This window comes from Aethalodelphis obliquidens, unplaced genomic scaffold, assembly GCF_003676395.1.
Source record: "Aethalodelphis obliquidens isolate GAN/ISIS:26980383/991018 unplaced genomic scaffold, ASM367639v1 scaffold78, whole genome shotgun sequence".
NCBI lineage: Eukaryota > Metazoa > Chordata > Mammalia > Artiodactyla > Delphinidae > Aethalodelphis > Aethalodelphis obliquidens.
Genome location: NW_020838022.1, coordinates 6190029 through 6210903, shown reverse-complemented (window position 1 = coordinate 6210903; position 20875 = coordinate 6190029). Strand labels below are relative to the sequence as shown.

General features: G+C 37.4%; 1 protein-coding gene across 1 annotated transcript; it reads right to left on the bottom strand.

Moving 5' to 3' along the window:
* Window positions 1-4088: 4088 nt before the first annotated feature.
* Window positions 4089-16622, bottom strand: MMGT1 (membrane magnesium transporter 1). The gene is made up of 4 exons (XM_027092412.1): window positions 16230-16622; window positions 12398-12450; window positions 9956-10059; window positions 4089-8348 (listed from the first exon to the last, which is right to left on the bottom strand). Exons 1-4 carry the CDS (start codon window positions 16306-16308, stop codon window positions 8189-8191), a joined length of 396 nt encoding a protein of 131 aa, XP_026948213.1. The 5' UTR covers window positions 16309-16622; the 3' UTR covers window positions 4089-8188.
* Between the last annotated feature and the right edge of the window lie 4253 nt (window positions 16623-20875).

Genomic DNA, 20875 nt, shown 5'->3' with positions numbered 1-20875 from the left:
CTTTTCAACAAATGGTGTTGTAACAATTGGGTGTCTGTATGAAAAAAAAAAACCTAGACACATCTTATATCTTTCACAAACATTAGCTAGAAAGGAATCATAGACCTAAATTTAAAATAAAAAACAATAAAACTTCTGTAAGAAAACATAAGAGAAAATCTAGATGGCTTTGGGTTTGGAAATGAGCTTTTAAATTTAATACCAAAAGCCTGATACATGAAAGAGAAAATTGATAAGTTGGACTGTAGTAAAATAAAAATTTCTCTGTGATAGACATTGTTATGAGAATGAAAAGGCAAACCATGGACTGGGAGAAAATATTTGCGAAACACGTATCTGTAAAGGACTTGTATTCAAAATATACAAAGAACTCTTAAAATGCAACAGTAAGAAAACAACCGGATTTCAAAATTAAGCAAAAGATCTAAACAGATACTTCTCCAAAAGAGAAATACAGATGGCAAATAAACATATGAAAGATGCTCAACATCCTTTGTCATTAGGGAACTGTAAATTAAAATGAGATATCACTACACATCTATTACAATAGCTAAAATTTGAAACCTGACAATACCAATTGCTGGCGTGGATGCAGAGTAACAGGAAGTCATTCATTGCTGATGGGAATGCAAAATTGGTAAGGCCACTTTGGAAGACAGCTTGGCAATTTCTTATAAAGCTGAACATAATCTTACCATATGATCTAGCAGTCATGCACCTTGGTATTTACCCAACTAATTTGAAAAAATAGGTCCACACAAAAAACCTGCATGTGAGTGTTTATTCGTAATCATCAAAACCTGGAAATGTCTTTCAACAGGTGATGGATAAACAAACTGTGGAACATCTATACAAGAAACTATTATTCAGAGATTTAAAAAATGAATTATCAAGCCACAGAGAGACATGGAGGAAACTTGAATGCATATTGCTAAGTGAAAGAAGCCAGTCTGAAAAGGCTACATACGGTATAACTCCAACTATATGACACTCTGGAAAAGGCAAAACCATGGAGACAATAAAAAGATCAGTGGTGAACAGGGGCTCAGGGGAAGGAGGAGGTTGAACGTGTGAAGCACAAGGGATTTTTAGGGCTGTGAATTTATTCTATATGATAATGCAATTGTGGATACATAACACATGGATTTGTCAAAACCCACTGAACTTTAGATCACAAAAAGTGAAACTTGATGTATATTTTAAAAAATCATTTAGGTCAGGGGAATCCCAGGATAGAATGCAGAATGTGACAAAACAATCTATTACAAATTTTTGAAACAAACGTACTGAAGAGAGTGGGCAGGAAATGTGCTGACCTAAGTAACTTTGGAAATGAGTGGAGTCTATAAAACGAATGGCAAAAAAAACCTTACACAATCACTGTGCTTTGGTTGAAAAAGTTGTTTCCCATGGGAATACGTGTTAACAATTCTGAAAACACTGCACTTGTATACTGGAATTAAACAATTCAAGTAAGTGGGTAGCAGACGGTAGGAACCAGGTCTCTCAGTGTTGGGGTGGTTTACAGATAAGCAAGGGGAGGAGGTTAGAATGATACATGTGGTGGATCAAACATCAGTAAGAACTTGTGTTTCACTTAATAGAAATACAGATGTTACATATAGGAATATTTATACATATGTGTATAGGCACAGGTTAGTACACACCCATATATTTCCTTGCTCTGTTAGCTGGAAGGGCCTTGAAGAGACAAAACCCCAGGAGCAACTGAGCACAACTAGGGCCCAGATCTTGGTTTCTAATACCATTCTCCAATAAAAAGAACCAGGTTCCTTGGAGAAAAGGCTGACTCTAGGACTGGGGAAGGAAATATACAAGATGAGCCTGGAACATCTCGTAGTGCCAGAAAGTAAGAAATGCTGGGGAAAAAATCCACAGTAATGGGAGTGATGTCAAAGGGAGTGATGTCAAAGGGACACAAGAGTCAAATGAAACGGCTACCAATGTTCAAAACTGGAACAATTTCAGCAACAAAATGAAGTAGTATTACATGATAACCCAGAGTACAAAATAAATTAATATCCATGAGCCAAACTCATATAAATAAAATATTGAATAAATTAACCAGTGGGGGAGAAGAGACATACCTCCTGTGCAGAATTCCAAATAATTGATGTAGATACTCCATCCTCAAGAAGGTGAAGCATAACTCCCTACTCCCTAAGTGTGGGCTGTGCACAGCGACTTCTTTCCAAAGAGGACAGTATGGAAAGGGTAACTCTACAATGGAGAAACCCGACAAACACTGCTTTAGGTGATCAAGAATAACATCAACAGGGAATTCCCTGGCAGTCCATTGGTTTGAACTCCGCGCTTTCACTGCCATGGCCCAGGTTCAATCCCTGGTTGGGGAATTAAGATCCTGCAAGCTGCGTGGCGCAGCCAAAAAAAAAAAAAAAATCAACATTTATAATTCATGTTAATAAATGTATGCCCTGGGTATGAGAACAATGGCACACCTAATCCAGGTCTAATAATGGTAAAAAACACTGGACAAATCCCAGTAGAGGCACATTGTACAAAAATACCTGACCAGTATTCCTCAAAACTGTCAAGGTCACCAGAAATAAGGAAAGTCTAAAAAACTGTCACAGCCAAGGAGAAGCCTAAGACATCGCAGCTAAATGACCCGGCACAGCCAAATAAATAAATAAATATTTAAAAATGAAATTTAAAAATGCAATGTGGTATCCTGGATGGAATCCTGGAACACAAAAAGGGCATTTGGTAAAAACTAAGGAAATCCGAACATTAACTCCAGTTAAAAATAATGTAGCAATATCTGTTCAAGGATTGTTATCAAATGTACCATGCTAACATGTTAACCAGTGGTGAAACTGAGGCGGGCTATGTGGGAATTTTCTGCACCATCTTCCCAATTTTTCTGTAAATCTAAAACAGTTCTAAAAAATAAGTTTATTTAGAAAATACCATTTTAAAAAGGAGGTAGAAGGACTATTTAAAAGAGACTAGAGAGACAAACTAACCAATGTAATTTGTGAACCTTGGTGGGGGCAGCTATAAAAGTCATTCTGGGGATGCATGGGTAAATTTGAATAGATTAGATGGTTCATCCTTTCCTTAAGTGTGAGAATGGTATTGTGGTTAAATGGGAAAATGTCTTCACTCTCATAGGAGAGGCATGCTGACATATTTAGGAACGTCGTGATGTGATGAAGTGTGATGATGAAGTCTGTAACTCACCACAAACAATTCAGGAGGGTTTTGAAAGAGGCACATTTGGAGAGAACAAAAGCAAAAGTAACAAAATGTTAGGAATGGTGAATCTAAATGAAAAGTATTTTGGCACTCATCAAACTATTCTTTCACACTTTCTGTAAGTTTGAAATTTTTCAAAATAAAATTTTAGGAAAAATATCAATAGGATTTTAGAATTGGATAAAATGATACTAAAGTTCATCTAGAAATATAAACATGCAAGAATAACTGGGAAAAAAAATCCTGAAATAATATTGTGGTATGGACTAGCTATGCCAAATATGAAAATGCGTAATAACTTAAAAGACTGGTAATTTTTGCAAAAGACTGCAGAGTTCAGAAACAAATCTAAATATATATGGAAACAATGTATGAGGGATGGTTTTTCAAATCAATGTGGAAAAAAGTCAACAAATAGGGTTGGGATAACCAGATAGCTATTTGGAAGAGAAAAATCTTGAATTCTTACCTCACTCCTTCCACCTAAATAAATTCCAAATGAAGCAAAGATTTAAAGGTTAAAAAAAAAACTTAAAAGTACTGGAAAAATACATTAAATTTATTCTTAAATGTAAAGAAGGCCTTTCTAAAGCAAGGCACAAATCCCAGAAGCCATAAAGACTGATAAGTTTAACTACATAAATAAATAAAACTCAGGAAAATATTATTAAACATATGACAACGGACCAATTTTCTTAGCTTACAAAGAGCTCATACAAACTAATAAAAAACAAATCATCTAATAGAAAACAGAACATGACCACACAGTTCACAGGAAATGAAATATAAGTAACCAATAAACATGAAAATGTGTTCCATCTCCTTCGTTAAAATGCATTATAACTTCATTAAGATGCAAAATACCATTTATTCACTTTCACATGATCAAATTTTAAAAAGTTGAGGGCCCAGTATTGGCAAAAGCCTCATAAATAATTATTCTTATACATTATATGTGGAAGCATAATTGGGCAAAGATTTCTGGAGATCAGTTTGGCAACAACTACTGACCTGAAAATGAAAACTATCCTTTGACCCAGCAATTCTATTGCTAGGAAGTAACCTTGTTAGTTTAATCTCATTATATGTACAAGTAAGTTCACTGCAATATGGTTTAGCAATAGTAAAACATTGCCAACAACCTGAAAGCCCATAAATGTTTGAACATTTATTACACATCATATATTAGAATACCACATAGTCATTAAAAAGAATGAGGTATTTCTGTACATACTTATACAGAAAGATCTTATAAGACACAGGTAGCAAAAAAAGCAAGGTACAGAAGAGTGTATACAGTCTGATTCCATTAATGTAAAAACTTTTTAAGTATATATTTGCTGGCAAATAACGTTTTTCCTGAAAGAATATACAAGACACTTAAAGCTGGTGACCTTTGGAGAGAGGTATTAGGAGGAGGGAAGGGAGCAGGTTTTAACCTCATGCCTTTCTGTACCATCTGGGGTTTTTGCCATGTGCATATATTATCTTTCTTTTTTTCCTTTTAAAAGAATACTTGATTAGTAGGTTAGTTTGAGATATTCCTGTGTAGATTTGAATACTAGTAGTGCTATCTTTCAAAATACTGCAGATAAACGCCAAGCTTTGTGAACCAGAACTTCCTCTTGGATTTCCATTAAACTTTAGATTTGTCCCCTGATGCTTTAATCATAATGATTTCCTGTTAAGTATAAATTCCCATTTTGTCATGGCAGTTTGGCTATACAACACATTTGTGCTGGAATGATTAGACACTGCTACTCAAAGACCAATATTCTTATACTCCAAAGGGCATTCGATAATTCATAAATATAAATATAAATGAGATTACACATTCTATTTCAACTCTAAAAAAACATAAAATTGCAGTAAGACTTTACATGTACAATGAAAAGTAAAGTATCCACTGAATTTAGTAAAACAGCATCACACTGGAAAAAATACAGTCATTAAAATTAGATCTTACGTTTTTCTGGGGACAGAGAAACAGAAGAAAATGAGATTAAAAGTAAAACGAACAAACAAACAAACAAAACAAAACAAAAAAAAAACCACTACCAAAAACAGGGTGAGACAATCATTTATTTATTGGACAGGGCAAGGTCATTTAAAGAGAGGAAACATATCCAAAAGACTGTGTTTAGCTTGGTGTTACAGGCATCGATGCTCACAACAAACAACACTACTCAGTACATCATGGAAACAGGCCACATACAACCAGGGGGATGCTGTCATGCCACTCAAAAATAAGCCACAATGCTTAGAAAACAATCATTAGGGAGTTACAGAGCATCACAGTCTCTAATTCACCAATCTGCATTTTCTGCAGCTGGCCCACTAGGGCCATAGCATTTGGCTGGTTCCCTGGTCATTAAGTCTTCCGATATTCTAGAGAGCCTTCAACAGTACACACTTCTGAATGTCACTGAAATCACAGTCAACTGCAGGCTTAACTAGCTCGCATGACTACATTTTTGGCTACCTTAGTACTGCCTCATAGTAGTATAAATAGAATTCTGAACTTAATCCATTTAGCGCTGTTATGAAGCACCCAAATCACCCAAATCCTATGGTACCTACTTTTAAAAGACAGCATAAATTCATTGGAGGAAATTAAAGAAAAAATTTGGGAAGCTCACCTGATCAGAGGTATACAAGCTCCTAGCAAAATTAGACACAACTGAAGACTGCTATGTCAATTATTTGCCATGTTATTTGGCATCATATTTAGCAGGACTTTCCTGACTGGGCTATCCATATCAATACCCATTCTAGAGACTAGACAAAAATATTATAAGTAGTAACATATCATGAATGCTTGGTTCTGAGAAAAAAACTATTCAGCATAAGACCGACTGAGAAACCTGTTAGGTATGTGACCCTCCCTCCTTACATCTACTGATTTTTACAAACCACTTCCTTTTACAGCAATCAGTTCTCAAGAGGAGAAGTTCTCACTCCACATAGAACAAAACCATATTTGGGAAGCCAGTCATGAAAGCCCAGATACTGCAGGAATCCATTCATATTAAGTGACCAGAATAGACACATCTACAGAGACAGAAAGTAGATTAGTGGCTGGGAGGCATTGGGGGAAAAAGACAGGTAACCGCTAAAGGGCACAGGGTTTCTTTCTGGGCTGATGGCAATGTTCTCAAATTCACTGCGATCATGGTTGCACAACTTCATGAATATATTACACCAGTGAATTGTACCCTTTAAATGGGTGAATGGTAAGGTATGTGAATTATATCTCAGTAAAGTTATTATTAAAACATATTAGGAAAGGAAGACAGGCCCCCAAAGAGAAGAAAATAAGACGCTCTTGCGAATCAAGTCATACCTGAGGAAACGGTACACAGGCCTGATGTAAGGAGCTTGTTTCTCATACACTGTTCTGATTTACATACAACCACTTTAACCCCTGACTTCACATTTTAAACTCATTTCTAAATTATTTTAGGTTTTCAACAGATTTCTAACTTTGTTCTCCTTAGAGAGCAGAGTCAGTGTTCCACAGACAGATTGGGTTGGCAAAACAAAGTTAAACAATGAATAAAAACCCGATGACAAAATAATCTTGTACTTCAGGCTGTGTTACCAGGCAGAAGAGAAGAGCTGAGGTTCATTACTAATAGGAAAAAATGCCTTCAAGGATAAGGACATCTCATGACTCTTGCCTAAAGCACATTTCCTTTTCAAATCTGCATACAGTTATTCCCTTTATACCTATACAATTCAACAAAAGCAATGTTTCCATACCTGTATGATTCAACAAAAGCAATGTTTTCTACGAAGAAATGTAGAAGTGTTAAGCTTCCTGCAGATCAAAGAGCTAGCCAAATTCCCCTAAAACTGAAATTATTGTTTCTAAAAAAATTCTCTGTACCCTCATCCTCACCTTCAGCAACATACAATGAAGATGGAAAACAAATCAGAAGCTATGAAACAATTTCTTCAATGACCTTAATTATTTTTAAAGACATGAGTTCCAAATATTTAAAACATATTTGGCCCAATTCTGTTGAAGTCTACCTTTAATGAGGTTTCCTTTATTTTTAGTAATTCATTAGTATGCAATAAAATAACAGATTTTGAATAAGTTAAACTGGCTAATGACAAGTAATCAATTTTCCTCAGTGATTACTATTATTCTACACAGGCAGGATAATTAATTCATGGATGGTCTTTTTGGTCTATCTTCAACTATTCTTACACTACATGATCAATTCGGGACATTTTTTACCAATAAATGAAGAGAACACAAGTAGCTTTACAGCAAGCTGAGTTCGTTAAGTATATCTGTTACGACAAAGGATTTATGACACAAAAATTGCTCGCTGCACACAGAACCCCAGAGAAGGGATGAAACAAGACTGATGTTAGGAGGTATATGGGAGCGGGGTAGGGTGAGAAGTAATGGGTAAATTAAAAACTGGCAAGTATCTGCTGAAGCAGAGCCACTTTTTAGGGGGCATAAGAAAAACTGATAAGTCACCATTTTGGTCTCTTTAGAGAAGTCCATTTGTTGTTAAGAACTTAAGACCATTTTACTATCATTCACGCTGCAAAATGGAGTAGTCACACTATCTCCAAAAGGATCCTAAAAACTGTAGTGCAAAAGAAAAGAAATCTAAGAAAATAAATAATTACAAAACCATCATTTTTCAAAGAAATGTGTTCAAAACAGTGACTTTTACAAAACATGTGAATTTGTTTTAGATGAAAAAAGAATTCTCTCTCTATGAAAGATCAAAGACTCATTTCACAGATAACTTATATTGCATTAATGATTTGATTAACAGTGTATAAACAAGGGTCATAGACTTTTTCAATTAGGTCTGAAAGATCAATATAAATACTGATGGGGGGGAGTGTTTTGTACCCCAAACTCCAATATTCCAGCTCTGTGTCCTGTCCTATTCTGTTATTATAATTTGTAAAAATCTTAACGACGCAGTGATTCAAGTTTTCGTAACTTCAATGATGTGTTAGAGGACAATGCATCTTGGTTTGAAGAATTTGTTGTATCCGAAGGCCGGAACAGTACTCGACCGCGATGATTAAATACATAAAATGATGGGTGATTCCTTAATGTGTCAAATGTCCTTAAAAGAAAAAAAGCATCAATTTTAGATAAACCTTTATAAAAGCTTATTTGAAAATAAGCAGGCTTCTAATAAATTATGATTTTGCTATGGATTATAGTTTTAACTAAGTTTAAATCCATAAAATCAGACTATAATTGGTAAACATACTGTATCTCACTTTCTTCCTGTACAAGGAAAATAAGAAACCCGGAAATGCAACATAAAACCCTCAAATTTTTTAATTCAGGCATTCCTTCCAAGATGCCTATGAAAACACAAATAATCGCTCAACTTTAATCACCTCTATAAATCTAACACAAGCCCATGCCAAATAGTCCTTAAAAAAGAAACAGTACATAGATTATAACTTTGATTATTCTCACCTGGCCCTCACTATTCAAGCCATCTGATAATTGTACAGATCTGTCTTCCAAGAATCAAGTACAACGGAAAATTCCTTTTGGCCCTTCTGTACCTGCTGTTGTCCAAACTCGTATATTTTGCTACCACCTACTAAATTCATGTATTTTGCTACCACCTACTTAATGCCATTCTGTTTTACTTCTTTCTTTCTAAGCCCCTTGCCTGTGATTCTTGGTAGACTCTTTGTAAGAACTGTAGTGGGTAGTGATAGTGGAGTATCCTTTCATCTTTCCAGTGAGATATATGCAGTCTAAAAAAAAGTTCACAAACACCTAAGTGTATGGCTTTTGGTATTGGTTTGTTTTTAAATATTAATTTCCTGGAAGGAAAGAGAACTTTTCTTTTGATAAAAACTCAAATCTCAAAGTCAGCCCGCCTGAAAATCCAAGCATACCCCAACATAAAATGGGAAGCCTGAGATGTGACTATTTAAAATGTAAATTAAAAAGTAAAAGTAAAAAGAGGATGAATTTCCTCTAACACATAAATGTTTATTGTGAATTCTTCTAAGGAAATACTGTGTTAAAATTTCTAGGATCAAGAAGGTGGGTAAAGTCCAGAGACGGAATTGAGTAAAGCTAAAGGATGATTTTATGCAATTCAGAAATACAGAAAAGAAAAGCAAGCAAAGCTCATGAAAATAGCTTAGAAGTAGTATAGGAGAAAAAAAAGAAAGTAGAATAACAAATATACTTTAGTCCAAGGATAGAAAAGGGCCTAAGAGCAGAGTTTATGTCACAGACTAGGTTCAAGTGATAGAGGAAACAGAAAACCTCTTAATCTTCCAAAGATTAAGCTGGGTCAAGAGGATAAGAAGAGGAAAAGGGAAGGGAGGGAAGGGAGGGAGGAAGGAGAGGGGGAAGCAAGGCGGGTGGGGAAGAAAGAAGGAAAAAATTCCTGAGGGAATATCTTCCTATATATCTATTTCCATCCACCTATCTATCCAACCAGCCAACAAGTAATTTAAGAAACCATAACATAACATCTTATTCTAATGTCAATAATCTGTCATTCAACTTCCATTTTTCCTGTCACATCAAACACTGCCTCAATTTTTTTACCTCGTTACTCATACAAACTGCATAATCGAAATGTAAAAACAAAACCGACTTTTATGTACCATAAAAAACATAGATTTTAAATTATGTAAATGAAGCAAAACCCCCATGAAATTAAATGCCTATGAAAAGGAAAAGACTTACTTATTTTTTAGTTCTGAAGTGGCATCCATGTCTTTAAACTCCCCTGCAATATGAACTATACCATAACAGGTAACTGCAAAGGCCAGAAGTGTCTGAAGAACTATCTGTGAGTATAAAGATTGAAATTACTAAACAACATACAAATATTATTATAAAAATTTACAATTTTCTCTCCATCTCTTTCTAGCCTCTTAACAGGTATTTCTTCTAGATCCTATCAAGGAGTCTCACTTTAAATGATTTGGACTCAGACAAAACAGTATCTTCTATAAGTTCTGTGAATCGGCTGCAAAGATACTTCTGGGTTTTGCGCAAATAGCAAAAACAGGTACCAAGCCATTCAGAACTCAGTTATCAACTATTACCAGCTTCTAAGAGCAACTATGAATGTTTTAATGTATTATTGTTAAATATCACAGAGTATAAAAAGAACACCCCTCAGCCACCACCTAGCTTAAGAAATAGAACATTACCAGTACCTTTCAAGGCCCAGGTACCCCTCTCCAATTATATCCTTCACCCTCCCTCCCAGTTAACTATTGTCCCCAACTGTTTATTAATCAGTTCCTTGCTTTTATTTATAATTTTACCAGCTCTGTATGTACCTCTAATACATACACTGCTTACTTTTGCCCATTTGAGCTTTTTTTTTTGGTGAGATTCCTCCCTGTTGAAGTACATAGTTGTAGTCCATTCATTTTCATTGTATTTCATTACACGAAAATTCCACAATTTATACATTCTACTGTTGATGGCTATGTGGGCTGTTTCCTGTCTGTGACTTCTACAACATCAGGATGGATATCTTTGTGTATGTCTCCTGGCACACGGGAGTGCAACCACTGGTGTAGAGTATACACAAATTCAGCTTTATTAGGTAATACGAAACTGCTTTCCAAAGAGGTTCTGCAAGCAAAAACTTGCAATGTTTGATATTAACCAACATGGGATTACAGGCATATTTTATTTTCTTGATTGTGATTTTCTATATTTTTCAAATTTTCCCATTTGTAAACAGAAGGAAGTTATTTTAAACAGATATAAATGAGTGTGTATATGTGTGTGTGTGTGTGTGTGCACGCATCTACCACAAAACAAAGGTGATGGGAGAATGAGTTAATAGCCACATCCACCATGTCTTTAATTATGACAATTAAAGTCAAAATTAGCCACAAGCTATTACTCTTTCTAAACTAAAATCTAATGTCATCTGTTATACTGGTTTACATCCCCACCACCAGTGTACCAAGACCCATTTCATACAATGCAATCATAGGCATCATTAACAAGGATGTGGTAAATCTATGAGTTGTCATGAAAATACGTCAAGATAAATTGTTAAGTAATAAAAAGCTAGTTATGAAAGTATACATATATACACATAACTTTTTTAAAAGAAACACTCTGTGTTTTGATTATGTAAAACTATACATACACAAAGATAATGTTGTTTATGCATAGAAGAAAACTAAACTACTGATATACTCCAAACTGTTGGGAGTAGAGGTAGAATTGTGAGCAACGGGGTCAGTTTTTTTTTTTTAATTGTATGGGGTCAGTTTTACTTTTGACACTTACTGGTTGATTCTATTACAAAGAACTTACTACTTTTGTTCTTTAAAATCTAATAAAGATTTTAAAAAGGGGGGAGGGGAAATTCCCCAGCAGTCCAGTGGCTAGGACTCTATGCTTCCACTGCAGGGGGTACGGGTTCAATCCCTGGTCGGGGAACTAAGATCCCGCAAGCCACACGGCGCAGGCAAAAAAACAAAACAAAAATCCAATAAAGATAAAAAACTGTGAGTGAAGTTCACATATTATTTCAGCTTTAAAAAAAAGCACTTCCTATTTTTCTTTAGTTTTACCACCTATTTATCTGTCCCTAAACAATGTTTTGTTAGTTTTACTTGTTTTTAAACTTTATGTATAAAAGGAATTTTCTAAAAAAAAAATAAAGTCAAATAATCAACTTAAGTCCATCTCAGACTACAGACAGAGCAACTTCTAGAAAGACTATTATAAACTAAGTTTAGGGAGTTCCCTGGCTGTCCAGTGGTTAGGACTCCACACTTCCCCTGCAGGGGGCCCGGGTTGGACCCCTGGTCAGGGAACTGAGATCCTGCAAGCTGCGCGGCATGGCCAAAAAAATAAACTAAGTTCTAGAAACCAAACAGAAATCTTTTGTTTCCAAATCTTTGGGTTTTATAATGAGTGACAAAATGTAGATAACAGATATGCTATTTCATCTCTGGAAAATTAAGAGAATAAAAAACCAAAACAAATTTAAAATATATGTTAAGCTATGTGGCTGATTTTTAAAATATATATACATATATATTTTTTATTGAAGTATAGTTGATTTACAATATTGTGTTAGTTTTAGGTATATGGCAAAGTGATTCGGTTATATATATTTTAATGGAATATAAATGACCAACTTACATCTATTGGCAGTGATTCATCTTCTTTTTCTGTTAATCGCATATAAGAACGATCTATAAACCAGAAGCATACCATTAAAGAAACTGTAGCCCATTTTTCTTAAAATGCAAGCAAATCTATATACCAAAGAAGCAACTGACATGTGCTACAAAAAGTAATGCTAATCTCGGATTCCTCAAAAACCTCTATCTTCTAAGGCAGTCAGTCTGATCTTGAACTACTTTATTCCCATCATGACCTGCTTTGTCACCTTATAAAACAGGAGAAGAGTGAAAAGTGAGCAAATATGAGGAAGAAATACCTAAACATAATTTTTCTTTCATTACTACAGGAAAACTAGAATTCTCTGAAATTCTTTCACTATCTGGTCAAAGAAATCACAATTATTTAAAAATTAAGTCTACAAAAAATCTCAACTCTGAAATAGCACCACCATCACATAATATGGACAAAGTAATATTGTTATGGAAATGTTTTTCCTGAGACAATATGCTGGGGGGTGTTGGAATAGGAGAAATTCCGGGACATCAATTGCTGCTTATATTATTTAATTATAATTCTGCTACTGCCTTAGCCTCGGGAGGCAGCAAGGTATGAAGGAAAAGGATCAGGATTTGGAAGCTGAAAAGCCGAGATCATAATACCAGCTCTTCAATTTATCGTAATCTCATTCAATGTAAGACACCCTCGTGGATTGTAACATGTATCTCAATTTCAGAGTGTTAAAATGTAGGAGTGGGAGGTGGAATGTGCCTGAGAATCAAAAAAATACAGTATCTATCTTTTCACTGCCTAAATTTCTGCAACTGTAAATTGGGAATATGAGGATCAAATGAGACACAGGATAGAAGCTCTGCCATGACAAAGTTCGTCACGGCAAAGACCAGCATGGCACAGCACCCCAGGGTGCTACCTGCTGCCACAATCTGACAGGACACAATTAGCCTCAAAGGTAAATACTGGTCTCTTTCCAACATGAGGATTATAAAGAGGTCCCACTGCAGTGACAAATGCCACAAGGCATGCTCACCTCACATAAAAACACAAAATCCTAATTCTAGAGGAATCTTGCACAATCCCTACTTAATAACATGCTTAAAACCTCAAATTATTGTGAGTGAGCATGCACTGGCTCTTAAAAGAGAATGTGTTTAGAGACATTTCTGAAGCTTTAGCTCACAGGTTTCATCATAAGGACAGGTGTAAAAGAAAAATCAAACCAATACCCAAATAGGTTTTGGCTAACTTCCTACTGCCTGTTCAATTCCCAGCTACCTTTCTTCTTTGCATGAAGCCTAATCTGACTCTAACTCCAGCTTTAGCAGGGCATTTCCTCATCTGTAAAATGAAGGGGTTGGACTTCAGTCATCTATCTCCTTGCTCTAGGACAGTAAGATTTTACAGCTGAAGTCTATTGTAGAAAATGACGCAGTACCACTGTACCTAATCTCCTCTAGGGAAGCTATTCTAAAATGAATGTACATACAAATCACCTGGGGATCTTATTAAAAAGCAGATTTGATTCCATAGATCTGGGGTGGGGGTGTCTGAATTTCTGCATTTCTGACCAGCTCCCAGATGATTTCCAAGATGCTGGGCTAAAGACCACACTTGATCAGCCAGACTCTAGGTACCTTTCTTAACCCCTTCCCCCCACCCCCTGAAAAATGACTACTCCCATCTCCATGTATTTTTACATACTTTTAGCATAGCATCTATATTACTTTATGGTGATTGTTGCTTGATGCACTTCTTTCTCCACTTGACTTTGAACTCCCTCAGGACATCACTGCACCTTCTAGCACCTAAGCACAGCGCAATTTCAAGCAATTACTCAAGACTGAATTTTACCAAGCAGTGTAGCACACAGGCTCTAGAATCCAACTGCTTGTCTTTGAAACCCAGCCCCACCATTTATCATCTCTGTAATTTTGCACAAGTTTCCTAGCAGTATGTCTCAATTTCTTCATCTTTCAAAGACGATAATAACAATCATATCTACCTTCCAGGGTTTTTGGTAGTATTGAATTACATAATACACGTAAAATGCTTAGTTCAGTGCCTGGCACATGGTAAGCACTTAATAAATGTTAGCTATTATTATTGTTGTCATTCAAGATTGGAGCTTTGGAGAAACTGTCACAGAAAGAGGAGCCTGAGGAAACATGACAACTAAATGTAATATGATATCCTGGATTGATTCCTGGAATAGAAAGAAGACATTAATGGGAAAACTGGTGAAATCCAAATAAAAGCTAGACTTTACTTAATAGTAGTATACCAATGTCAGTTTCCTAGTTGTTACATTATAACATAGTAATGTAAAGTGTTACCAATGGGGGAAACTGAGTGAGGGGTATACAGTAACTCTCCGTACTATCTTCGCAACCTTTCTGTAAATCTAAAATTTCAAAATAAATTTTAAAAAAATAAAGCTGAATTTCTGCCAGACAAATGTTGTCATAATACCTGTATGTAAAGAGTAATTTTAATAATTGGATCATTTAATTATGTACAATAAATAGAACAAAACGTTTTATCTTGAAAACAATTGGAGCTTTGAGGAATTCACATTTCATTTGCTACTTTATTCCTGAAGATGGAAAGTAATGTAGCAAATAAAGTTCAACTCTCAATTTCTTTCCTTCATTCAACAAATTTATTGAGTACCTAGTTGGGAACATTGTGCTGGGCACTGACATTACAGCAATGAACAAAATACACATTGTCCCTGCCCTTATGCGCTCTATAGGTTAGGAAAGAGCTCAGCAAACTTTTCCTGTAAAGGGCCAGATAATAAATATTTTAGCCTTTGCAGGCCTTACTATCTCCATTGTAACTACTCAACTTTGCCCTTAGAAAGCAGCCAGACAATACCTAAACGAATGGGCGTGGGTGTGTGCCAATAAAACTTCACTAATGGACACTGAAACTTGGATTTTATATAATTGTCATGGATCATAAAATTATATTCTTTTGCTTTTTTCCCCCAACAAATTAAAAATCTAAAAACATTCTTAGCTCATGGCAAAAACAGGAGGGAGGTTGCATTTGGCCCACATGCCAGAGTTTGCTAACTCCTGGTCTCGGAGAGAAGGTAGACCTCAAAACAGATCAGCTGTCTCACTGCACTGCATCCTCTGCTGGACTCCAAGTTTCCTCTTGACAATACAATTGTATATGTGTGATAAAGCACTTTTGTTTTTTTTCATTTAAACTTCCCAATCACTCTCTGACATAGAAAGTGCAAGAATTAAAATCCACCTCAGTGAAGCCTCAGAGAAGGGACATGATGTGCCCAAGGTCACAGATTTAGCGGTAAAGCAAGTTTTTAAGAACCAGCCCCTCAGTCCAGTGCTCTTTGCCCCGCATCACAGTGCCTCCCTGAGGCAAATGGTCATTTAACTTGTCAGTCCGCCTGGACAACCCAGGAGTGACCAAGACGTTGTCCACCTAGTTGTCATGGGACCATGAGCATCCGAGGTCCTCGATCTGAAACTTTGCCAGCCCCACGCTGGATCTGACATCACTTGTCCCGGATTCCCGGATAGATCCCCTCTCTGCCTACCCTGCAGCCCACCGGTCCCGTACTGAGCCCTCTCCCCAACACCCACTTCCAACCCTGCTGCAACCCCAGGTGCCCCACTCTTCTCAAACTCAGACTCCAAGCCTTCCACCGGGGAGCCCCGCACTGCTTCTCACAGCCACCCCAAACTCTAAGGTCTCAAATGACCGTTCCCGGGACACGCGGTCCTACACTCCCGCAAGGGTGCGCCCACACGCCGCCCCCGGAGTCCCGCACGGAAGCGATCGCCGTCCCTCAGGCACTTACGCTGCGCAGCGGAAAAGGCCGCGTGGGCTAGGGCAAAGAGGCCGATGCCCACCAGCCCCTTCCACAGCGACGGCGCCATGACTCCGGAGGAGTAGCAGCCCAACAAAAGAAGCGAAGGGCGGCGGAGCTATTCCTTCCTCCACCGGCGGGTGTCCGCGCAGCGCAGAGAGATGACGTCAGTGAACCCCTGGGCGCGAAGCGCCTGAGAGGTGGGAAAACCAAAGAGCCGTGAGAAAGCGGAAACGGGGATGCCGGGAAGAAGGGGAAGCGACACGGAAAACAGTCCGCGAGTACCGAGGGGCAGGGCCTCCGCCGCGCTGCCGCTTTGCGAGGGGCGGAGCTGAGCGGACGGCGTAAAAGAAGAGGCGCAAGCGGATCAATGGGGAAGTGGAGTGGAAGGGCGCCAGCAAATGAACGCGGGCCGCGGGGCAGGGGGCGGGGCCTGTGGAGAGTTCCGGGCGGGGCAGAGGGACCCTGGGCACTGCAGGCGGTGGTTAAAGGCGGTCAGTGCTGGCTCCCTACCCCAGGGCTGGGAATTTTTGTTTGTTTGTTTTGCTTTTCCCTCAAGCTGTGCCCTTTGTTTTCTGTGGACCTTTCCTGTACTTCAGACTACTGGGAACCGCGGAAGGAGGCAAGGGTGTGAAAGCGAGGGGGCGGGTGGGGTGTAGAGGAAAACCACCCGGCATTTGGAGCCGCAAACACGTCGCACGCGGGGGACACTCAGTAAAAGTTAGTTCCCTTCTCCTTACCTTCAAAAGGTCTATGAGAAAGATTCACGCCCAAAAGAGTGTAGCGCGGCGGGAGTGTTTTCGTCACGAAGAGAACCAGTTTACACTAGGGAGAAATGAAAGGGGAGGAATAAAGTGATGCTAACAACAAAGGCCCATCCATCTTCTGTCTCTCTGATCAGGATAAAATATACTCTCCTTTCTCGATTTTTTTCTTTGTCTTCATCCACTACACTATAGACATTTTACATTGACCTCTTTCCACTGTATTCTCCTTTGGCCAGCTCACCTATTCATACCCACTGCTTTCAGCCATCGTCAATATTAGTGATTCCAAGTCGACATCTCTATCTCAAATGTCTTTCCTGCGCTCCAGACCTGCATTTCCAACTCCCTGCTGATCATTTATTTCTATCCTGTGGCCTTTAACACTTACTATGGCCAAAACAGAATTCACCCCTTTTTCCAAACTCCACCAACTCCTCCAGTGCCTCCTGACTGGTTGGCACAATGTTGTAAACTGCATATCACAAGGTAAATGCAAAGTGTGACCACCATCCTTTGCCCTTAGCCCTGTCAGAATTCGTTTTAGCTGCATCAATTTGCTCACTCTTACTGGCTACTAGACGCCTATCCTCTCCACCCTTTTAAATTTGCATTCTTTCCATTCCTGATCTCCCTCACCTGCTCTATTTTTATATCACCTTCTAACATACTCTATAATTTACCTATTTTTTATGTTTGTTGTGTTATTATTGTTTACCAGCTCTCTTCCTCCAGGAATGTAAGTTCCAAGAAGACAGAGATTTCTGTCTATACTTAGAACGTTGCCTGTCACATGATAGGCATTCAGTGTTTGCTGAATGAATGAATGAATTATGGGAAAGAAGTAGAGAGGGATGTATCCTCCTTTGAAAGAATCTCTATAGAGAGTCCGTCCATTATTTTTGAAGTGGATTCAAAAATCCCTGTGGACTTGTACACACCCTTAGATTTTGGTAGCACTTTGATTGATGATAAGCATTTTCCGATATACTTGAGCTTCCTCAAAGCTGAAAACGTTGAGAAAATAAAGAAGGCATCCAAGAGTCATCAGATTTCCTCAACTTTACCTATATAGTTTTTGTCCTGGATCCCATTTTCCAAACCTTTAATTATAGTCATTATTTTTCTCTGGGCCCTCTCCAATTTCTTCACCTCTAAGCCGAGAGTTGACACGGTACTTGATCAATGTCAAGTACAGTATATTGTATTCCTTACAAATGTAGCCCTATTTATAGACCTCACAATCAGGACGAACCAGGAAATAATCTCTCTGCACTTAACAGGGAAGTGCTTCCTTCTCCACCGCTGGGAGGTGACAAGGTTGAAAACATAGGTGATCCAAAAAAAAATCTTAAAACTTTGTTTTGGCTTTGATAATAGTCAAATTGAAATTAGTTTTTTCAGGTACCCTATTAAATTACTTCTGTTAATTTATCTGAAACAGAAAATGATTAGGAGGTTTCTTAAAGGAGCTGAGATCTGGTGACTTTCTTTTAAAAAGATGAGGTTATAGAAAAAAGAGAGAGCCAGTAAGGAATCTGGTATTTGTATAAGCCACCAATACATTATCCTAGTCTTCAGGGAAGTGACCCCTGTCCAGGCCTTGAATTTTGTTTTCTCCGTTACACTCTTAAAATGCATTCCCCACTCTCTTCTTTTGAATCTGTTACCCACATACTGAGTGCAAGCTACCTAGTTTTACATTTTCTAGAAATAAATGGTTAACTCATATTCATGAGGTAGGATTTTGTCTCATCTATAGATTCCACCCTGAAAGGAGGCCAAGATATTCATAGTCACAATTACTAAGGAATTTACTAAGTCACAGTTACTAAGTACCTTGGGTCCACTCATGCAGTGTTCTCTACGTTAGAGTTAATCCCAAAGGTGCAAGTTACAGTTAATGGCAGCAGTGTTTTCACGAGCTCTTAGAACAAAAGTCAAACTTCATGAGAAAGAGCATTTAAATTCCTGGGTGACCCAAGAAGTGCCTTTAGTTTTCCCAAAGAAACAGCCATCGTCCACATGCACAGTGGATAAATGATGTGGATGTTATTAAAGGTGGGGATAACCATCTCTAAAGCGTTTCCTATGGAGATGGAGATGTTGTTTATGAAGGCTCATCACTGTTTCCCCAGGATAGTTGGTTGAATAGAGAAAGCACTGCAATCCCAGAATTGTCTTCAAGTTAATTAACTTTGTTACATGCCACCCAACTGGAGGAGTAACTTCATACACCACATCCATGTACCCATTTCCCAAGCAGATTCTCCCTCTACCTAGCACGCTCTGTCCTTTCCTACTTAGTTCAAAAACCCACCTTCCCTAGAAATATATTCCTGACTATTATAGGTATCTATAGGAGCCATATATCTATTGTAGATGCTAAACCTTTCTTCAAGCTATTTATTACAACCCCCCTGGATCACAAATTCTAGAGGTTTACTACTATATAAACTAGTGTTTTATATATATATGTATATATATATATATATATATATATTATTCTTCTGCTCAGTCTAAGAAATTCAAACAACAAAGCAATGTGTCTTCCTCTTAAAACATTAAGTGGTGTGTTGGTATTTTGAGTTTTGAATCTTAGTTAAAAGACTGGTTACTTGATTCATATCTTTAAGATTATTTTGCTGGAAGGTTTATACTACTGTGGTTAAGAACATATGCTCAAGAATCAGATTGGGTTTATTTTTTATTTTATTATTTATTTTTTTCTTCCAGTTTTATTGAGATATAACTGACATACAGCACTGTATAAGTTTAAGGTGTACAGCGTAATGATTTGGCTTCCATACGTCATGAAATGATGACCACAGTAAGTTTAGTGAACATCTATCATCTCATATAGACGCAAAATTAAAGAAATAGAAAACATTTTTTTCTTATGATGAGAACTCTTAGGATACTCTCAACAGCTTTCATATATAACACCTAGCAGTGTTAATTATATTTATCATGTTGTACATCACATCCCTAGTACGTATTTATCTTTTATAAGTGAAAGTTTGTACCTTTTGACCACCTTCATCCAATTCCCCCTCCCCCTAGCCCCCATCTCTGGTGACCACAAATCTGATCTCTTTTTCTATGACCTTGTTTGTTTGTTTTGAAGTATAATTGACCTACAACACTATGTTAGTTCCTGTTATACAACATAGTGATTTGGCATTTCTATAAATTTCAAAAGGATCACCATGGTAAGTCTAGTTATGATGTCACCATTCAAAGATTTTACATAGTTATTGACTAGATTCCCCACACTGTACATTTCATATACATGACTCATTTATTTTTGCAGCTGGAAGTTTGTACCTCTTAATCTATATATGTGATTATTTTAGGCTTCTGATCTCTTAAGTTCAAACACATTTTAACAACCCTGCATTTTTACTCCCCTCCCCCCATATTTACTGTTTTGATATCATATTTTACATCTTTTGGTTTTCTGTATCCCTTAACTAATTATTGCAAATATAGATAATTTTATAACTTTTGTCTTTCAACTTTCCTACTAGCTTTATACATGGTTGATTTACTACTTTAATGTGTTTTTGCCTTTACCAATGAGATTTTTCCTTTCATAATTTTCATGTTTCTAGTTGTGGCCTTTTCTTTTCCACCTCAAGAAGTTCCTTTAGCATTTGTTGTAAAGCTGGTTTAGTGGTGCTGAACACTTTTTTTTTTTTTTAGAGGTTTGAGAGACGAAAATTATTTATTATTTATTTATTTTTGGCTGCCTTGGGTCTTCATTGCTGCACGTGGGCTTTCTCTAGTTGCGGCGAGTGGGAGCTACTCTTCGTTGTAATGCACTGGCTTCTCATTGCGATGGCTTCTCTTGTTGTGGAGCACGGGCTCTAG

Coding starts and splice junctions, on each gene's coding strand:
- MMGT1 (XM_027092412.1), bottom strand. CDS start 16,308: ATGGCGCCGTCGCTGTGGAAGGGGCTGGTGGGCATCGGCCTCTTTGCC. Junction 10,060..12,397: donor ATGAATCACTGCCAATAGAT/GTAAGTTGGTCA, acceptor TTATACTCACAG/ATAGTTCTTCAGACACTTCT. Junction 8,349..9,955: donor ACTTCAGAACTAAAAAATAA/GTAAGTCTTTTC, acceptor TTTTCTTTTAAG/GACATTTGACACATTAAGGA.